The 7,622-nt window shown below is 41.6% G+C and overlaps 1 protein-coding gene across 15 annotated transcripts in view; it reads right to left on the reverse strand.

Annotated features, from left to right (window-relative positions):
- Immt (inner membrane mitochondrial protein) overlaps positions 1-5,171 on the reverse strand; it is a 35,760-nt gene extending 30,589 nt beyond the window's left edge. For 3 of the 15 annotated variants that reach the window (XM_010625669.3, XM_010625662.3, XM_010625657.3), the window contains exons 1-2: positions 4,998-5,167; positions 1,357-1,392 (exon numbers count right to left, since the gene is read on the reverse strand). In XM_010625669.3, the coding sequence (XP_010623971.2) occupies positions 1,357-1,392; positions 4,998-5,042 (81 nt within the window). In that variant the 5' untranslated portion in view covers positions 5,043-5,167. Of the gene's footprint in view, positions 1-1,356; positions 1,393-4,997 lie in introns of all 15 variants that reach the window. The other 12 variants (XM_010625670.3, XM_010625664.3, XM_010625661.3 and 9 more) reach the window with 9 other exon arrangements.
- Positions 5,172-7,622: the final 2,451 nt, after the last annotated feature.

Genomic DNA, 7,622 nt, shown 5'->3' on the forward strand with positions numbered 1-7,622 from the left:
TTTGAAAATTTTTTTTTTTTTTTTTTTTTTTTTTTTTTTTTTTTTTTTTGGTACCAGGGATCAAACTTGGGTTCTTGCACTTGAGAGGCAGGCAGTGGAACCACTGAGCTAAATCCCCAGCCCTCTTTTCATTCTTTTCATTGTTCTTTGATGCACAAGTCTTAAATTTTGACGAGGTTTTATCTTTTGTTGCTTATACTTTGTTGTCATATGTAAGAAGTCACTGCCAAATGCCAAGTAAGCCTTCAGAGTCCTCTACTTAATTATATATAACCTAAATATCCAACTTTAATGCACAAAATATTATCCACTTCTTGGTTCTGGAATCATTTTTTATTAATAATGACCTATGGTGTAGAAAGGACAATACTGTTTCAAAGCAATTTGCCTTAACAATGTTGTAAGGTTAGCACTGCTGCTTCTAACCTGCAGAAACATAATTTTAACAAGCAAAAAAAAAGCATGAAAAAAAATCAAGCTCTCATGTATTGTTCTCGTACAGACCATCCATTCCCTAGTTCTACCAAACTAAAATGAACATACAAAAAAAACCATAATCCAGCATTATAACCTGGAAATGGAGGCTATAAGTCTCCTCATATGAACCCTATTTGGAGATTCTCAATTTTGCTGATTGCTATAACTGACAGTTTAGTGGATTTTATAAAGATTCCTTTCACAAAAACAAGACACCCAAAGTTGATGGCCATTTCTACATTTGAAATAGATTCACATGCAACACTATAATTTTTTCTACTAACATCTTTTATAAGAAGCATGCACTTAGGTTAAAAAGCATATCCCACAAAATTCCAGGATGTTTGATACTAATATAGCATTACCTCTCCATGTAAACATATTCTATATTTAAGAGAAAATGTGTTCTTGTTATTGAAATGGCAGATGCTAATCAGTCAGCAAAAGAACAAACTTCATAGTTCTTTAGATTTGTCTGTAAATATGTGTGAATATATTTTATATGTTCTCACTTAAGTATACTGAATTATATAAAATGTATTTCCAAATGGTGTCAAAGCTACTGATCTAGAGATACGAAAATGAGGAATAAAATAGTTGCAAATAGCAGGCTGCATAAACTACTAAACTAATTGCTAGCACATGTGGTTGGAAGCCTACCCTCCCCCCACAGCAGAATGTAATCCTAAATTAACCAGGCTATCAAACTCAATCTTTAGTTAAATAGGCTTGTTTAGTTGACCTTCAGGAACAATGTTTCTCCTCTCCTTTCAAGGTACAAGTAGAAAGTATACTACACATGCAAATGACACTTCCAAGTCTGTAGTCTAGAAGGTTAGGCGAGGTTGAAAGCCCAAGTCCTCCAAACCCAATGCCTACCTCAAAAAGATTGGGCCTGGTGATGCAGTACTGGGTCTAAGAGAAGAAAAAAGTGTTAGGACACTGAAACAAACCCAGGGAGGATCACAGTTCTGCAGCACATTTCTGGAAAAAGAATAAGAACAATTCATTTTTTACTCAATATGGAGGGAATTCCAAGTGATGAACCCAGATTTAAAGAATAAGTAAATACTATCTGTGGTAGTTAATTCTGTGTCAAGCTGGCAGCTGTTTTGGATACGATTAAAATTTAAACTGGTGAACTGTGAGTACACCAAATTGCCCTGTATAATGTGATTCCATCCAATCAGATGAAAAACTGAATACAAAAAGAAACAAGGAATTCTCCAGCACACTGCCTTCAGACAGAAAGTGTTCCAGCTGCTCTTCCAAGTCTCCAGGCTACTGACCCCTAGACTGAAACTGCAGCACTGGCTCTCAGGGGCCTTGAGTGTGCCAGCCCACACTGCAGATCTCAGACTTGGCAACCTCCATAACTTATAATAAATCCCACCAGTTCTGTTTCTCTGGAGAACCCTGAGTAATATACCATCAGAGGTACTAAAATCTATGGAGGGCTTAAAGGGAGGTCATATGCACCTAGAGAGATTAAGAAAAATTCACAGAACACACTCATTCTGTCATTAAAACACATTACAAACATGCTCCTAGTTGAGCATCTACTAGGAATAAGGGACTGTCAGTACTGCAAACATAGACATGAACAACATGGACACAGTTCCTTTTGAAGCACATATCTAAAATGTGGGAACCACACAATATTTATGACACAACATTATGTCAGTACTAAAATCTACAAAGAAAAACAGCATGATTAGGGTAAAGACAGAGTGATACAAGGATGGGGAGAGTAGCCTTAAGTCTTTGTTAGATAAAGCCTTTCTGAAAGGCAGGTTATATTTGAGAAAACACCTGCATGAAGGGAATGAACTCAGCAAAAATGTGTGGGAAGTTAAATGCCAAATAAAAATGCAGTAAGGCATATCCTGAGATACCAGAAGAACAGAGTAAGGCAGAATAGATGAGATATGAAAAGTCAGATCATAAAGGGCCTGGTGGCAGGGCCGGGGATTTAGCTTAGCGGTTCGGTGGCCTGCCTTGCAAGCGCAAGGACCCAAGTTCGATCCCCAGTACCAAAAAAAACAACAACAAAAATAAAGGGCCTGGTGGTATGGTAAGAAGTTTAGATTTTATTCCTAATGTGATGAGATGTCACTGAAAAGCATGACATGATATGTATTTTTTAAAAGACTTAATTAAAGCCAGGGGTGGTGCCCATGCCTGTAATTCCAGCACTTGGGAGGCTGAGGCAGGAGCATCACTGAAAATTTGAGGCCAGCCTGGGCTACATATTTAATTCAAGGACAGCCTGACCCTATATAGCAAGGCCCTGTCTCAAAAAACCAAACCAAAAAAAGACAATCCATGAATGGTGGCACACATCTGTAACTCCAGTACTCTGGAGGTTGAGGCAGGAGGATGATTGCAAGTTCAGAACCAGCTTGAGCTACATAGTGAGATCAAGGCCAACCTGTACTACATAAGCAAAACCCTGTCTCAAAAAACAAAAACAAACCAACCCCCCACAAAACCCCAAAGTAAGTAAATAATAAAAAGCATTTACTAGCCACTATATAAACAACTGTCTTTGAAAAATAGTAAAGGCAGGAAAGACATTTAAAGATGGAATCTGATGAAATGGAATAATCTGCATAACTTAAATCAAACAAGAGGGCTGAAGATGTAGTTCAGTGGTGCAATGCCTAGCAAACATGAGGCCCTGAGTTTGATTCCCAGCACCAAAAAAATAAAAAATAAATACGATAATAAAATAAAATCAAGAATTTTAAAAATTCAAGCACAAGCTGGGAGGGTGGCATGCATACATCTAATCTCAGCACTGAGGCAAGAGGACTGCAAGTAAAAGGTCCTGTCAGCCTAGGGTACATAGCAAGACACTGTTTCATTTTAAAAAAAAAAAAAAAAAAAAAAAAGACAAAACCAGAAATATAAGTACAAAGCTAAAAAGAGATTAGAGAGCCATCTCTGGCTAGGGGTTAAATTCTGAGTTGATCGAATCCTAGCTAAAAGTATATATAAAGATGAGAAGGTATATTTAGAGGTAAAAAAGCAGACTCAGCAACAGAAAATGAGACAGAAAAAGGATAAGACAGGGTTCAAGATACTGAGAAAAGCCAAAATGTAACAAGTTTTATGAAGCAGCAATATCAAACGCTATAGAATGACTGAGACAGTGAGAACAGACCAATGTAGCATAATCACATTTATTAAATCTTTTTAATCTTTTGTCTAGAGATCAAAGATAGGGAAGAGATTCTGAAGTGAGAGGCTAGCTCCTGATAGCCTGCAAGAAAGCAATCATTTATGTTAGAATGATTTCTGGGGGCCTTGTGGCAAGAAACTGCTGGCAGCCTCAGGAAGCTGGGAGCAGTGGCCGACAGCCAGCAATAAGACCGGTACTTCAATTCTACAGGAATTACATGAGCTTGGACAAAGACCTTCATTTCCAAACAAGAATCACAGCATGGCTAATACTTTTGTTTGCAGCCTTGTGTAACTCTGAGCAGAGAACCTACACATTCATGTTTAGCCTTCTGCCCTACACAAACTGTAAAATAATCAATGAGCACTGTTTTAAGCTCCTAAATGTAAGGTACTCATTACATAGCAACAGAAAACCAGTATGGGTCTCATTTTCTATGGAAGAGGGTGATTCTCCTACTCTAGTAATGAATAGAGAAGCAAACGTGGAAAAAAAATACTTCTCGAGTCACTGTTTTGCAATACAACACTGTGCCAAAATATAAATATTCTAAAAATCACAAGCAATGTAAAATAGATCTATTGTCAATTTTAGAAAGTTATTTTTGACAGTTATGCAAGATTAAAACAACAAAAAAACTAGGTGTCTAGATGCCTCCTTGAATGTCAGCCACAGTTGTTCCAGTGCCAGGAGACACAGATCCTCAGGCTAATTTCACAGATGAACACAAGGTCATGCCACCTGTCCTGCTTCAAGTACCACGAGTTTAAGCTCCATAAAAGAAAAATATTTTTGCTTGTTAGAGTTAAAATAGAGCAAATATATTCACAGCTACGAAAAGAAAGCCCCACCCAGTTAATTATAACCTTGACCCCTAAAACGCCGACTCTCTCAAGCAGTCCAGGCACCTCCTCAGTAAAGATGCAACAAGCTGCGGATACGCGCGTCCTGCTGGGAAATACAGTTCTCACGCCACGACCTTCACCATTGGAAACTCTTCACGCGCCCAACCGGCGGCTCGGAAGACATCAGTCAGGATTGGTGCTCGCCGCGGGCAGCGCGGTGCTGACTGGATGACAAGTCCTCAAGGCCGCGCCTCCCGCCCCGCGCCGTCTCCCCGCTACCTCTCTACAGCCCAGCCCGCTTCAGCAGTAACCCTCAAGTCATCCCAGCCCAGCGAACTCCCGCGTGGGCAGCTTCCCTGGGCCGCCCCGCGCTCCTCCGACAAACGCCTTTGGCCCCCGGGCCTAGACAGCGCCAAAGCCTTCCCTATTTTCTCTTGGGTGCCCCGAGACAGCTTTCCTCCCGCGCTCTCTCCGGGATCCCCCGCGCTCACCTGGGCGGCAGCGGTCACGCCGGACAACTGACAGGCCCGTAGCATGTCGACAGCAGAGACAGCGCTGCTGGTGTACGCGGGAGCTGCCGCGGCCGGCGCAAATGAAGTAGGACGTCCGTGCGTGGGTGCGTACCCCCTCCCCGTCCGCACAGCCTCTGCGCCGGGCGCACCGGAAGAGCAGCTAACGCCACTGCGCACGCGCGACCTCCATCTCGCCCTGACCTGGCCTTGCTGAGAGAATGGGCCCTGCCCGCCCAGGCTATGGAAACCCGAGCCCGAAGCCATTGGTCAGAAGGAGGCGGAAGGGCGGATTCTTCTTCCGGGTCTCTCCCGGCTCTCCACCTTTACCTCGGAATTGGGGTTACTAGGTGAGCTGGAAGAAGGAGAGCGTGTAGGCTTCGATCATACATTAAAAACCCACGTGACTGTTAAAAAAAATTAAAGCAAAGACGTGTCAGCCGTATCCGTTAGGATATTTTGTAGAAAGAGTGACTGGGACAAGTTGCAATGCAGACGTCTGCTTGTTTCCTTTGACCATTTTCAGGGGGGTTTACCCTGGTTGGAGCAATGGAGGGACCGTTGTGCGGAACGATCATTCCCGTGGTTAGTAACGTCAGCATGGTTAGGAAAGCAGATTTTTCTGGCTCCACAGCTTCTACGCATCCAGACTATACCACATACTTTCTCCATTTTTATTTTAGAAAACATTTTGGCCGCTATTTGTGGCTTGGTTTAAAAGATAGCGGAAGGCTATGCAGAAACACTCCTCAAACTATTCCACTTAGTCTATAATAAAACTCTAATAAATAATGAACATGTATTACTATGCCATGTAAACTCCAGTATAAATACTTTCAGTATTGCATCACAATATAGTAGAGACCAGATAAGTTGTATATTGTCTATGGTGTTTGCAAAGTACTTTCAAGTACTAATTAGGTAACATCACATTACAGTATTCTCTCTACATGTCATCCGTGCTACCATTCTTATTTGTAAAATAGAGAAATAGATTTGAAAATCTAAAATCAGATAGGTATATTGGTATATGTCCTATGCCTTTCAGTGTTTTAGTAATAACATGGCACTCTATTTTGTATTTTTTCCATCTACTAGCCTCCAAAGCAGTCTCCTGTGTTCTTTAGTAATTTTAGCCATCTGGCCCAATCCCTGCCACTGCTGTTATATTGGGTCATGCCCGTGATGGATTTTTCTAATACCTGTATCCTTGGACTTCTCAATGCCAATGATCACTTTTATTCTTCTACAACCAGGTATTGTCACAGCTGCATTTTCCCCCCCACCGGGGATTGAACTGGGGCCCTTAGGCTTGCGAAGGAGGCAGCGGAACCACTGAGCCAAACCTCTGGCCCTCACAGCCACATTTTGGACCTGACTATTCCTCATTATTTCTTCTTCTCTTTCTTTCTTTCTTTTTTGGTACCGGGACTCAAACTCGACCTTGTGCTTGCCAGGTAGGCACGGCCTAAATCATTGACCTAAATCCCCAACCCTCTTTCTTTTTTAAAACAGTGTATTGCTAAATTGCCCTGGCTGGCCTTGAAGTTGCCATTTCTCTTGCCTCAACCTGCTTCAGCCTGCCTCACTCTCATGTAACCGATTACAGGGGGACGCCACCAGTCCTTCTCTCCTTAGTTTTGGTCTGCCCCAAAGAATATGTTCTGTACTTATCTTCCTAAGTGTAAATTCCTGATGTGGTGATGCACATCTGTAATCCCAGCACTTGGAAGGCTGAGGCAGGATGATGGCAAATTTGAAGTCAGTTTGGACTAAGTAGTGAGACCTTGTCTCAACACCCCTCCCAAATGTGTTTGATTCTTATCCATTCCAGCTACTAAATAAATGTATATTTTAATTCATAGACTATCTCTAGGTAGTTCTTACAAAGGAGATTTTAGAATAGTATAGTAGAGAGTTTTATTGTTTTTCTCCATTAGAATGAACATCAGAAAAATTATGTGTGATTACTAATTCTCAGGAATAAAATAAAGAATGTAGGGGCTGGGGATCTAGCTCAGTGGCTGCGCCTGCCTCACAAGCACAAGGTCCTGAGTGCGTTCCCCAGTACCAAAAAAAAAAAAAAGAATGTAGAACAATTCATGCAGAGTTGAGGTTCTGTCCCACTAAATGAGGGCTACTGATTTTTATAAAAACCAAGGGAGAGGAAAACAAAAAACAAACAAACAAAAAAATGGGGAGGGCCAGGGATTTAGCTCAGTGGTTCTGCCACTTGCCTCGAAAGTGCAAGGACCCGAGTTGGATCCCTGGTGAAAAAAAAAAAACAAAAAAAACAAAAAACAAACAAAAAAATGGGACTAGGAGTATAGCTCAATAGTAGAGTACATGCTTAGCACACATAAGGCCCTTGAGTCAATCCCCAACACCAGAAAAAAAAAAATGTAAAAATGTCTGTGGAGCCGTGCACACGCCTGTAATGCCAGCACTCGGGAGGCTGAGGCAGGAGGATCGCTGTGAGTTCGAGACCAGCCTGGGCTACATAGTGAGTTCCAGGTCAATCTCAACTACGTAGTGAGACCCTGTCTCAAAAAACCAAAAAATATTTCGAATATATCGTGTAGTTTAAGTAGACCTTTCAACACATGC

Source organism: Fukomys damarensis, unplaced genomic scaffold (assembly GCF_012274545.1).
Source record: "Fukomys damarensis isolate Sample0158 unplaced genomic scaffold, DMR_v1.0_HiC HiC_scaffold_2, whole genome shotgun sequence".
NCBI lineage: Eukaryota > Metazoa > Chordata > Mammalia > Rodentia > Bathyergidae > Fukomys > Fukomys damarensis.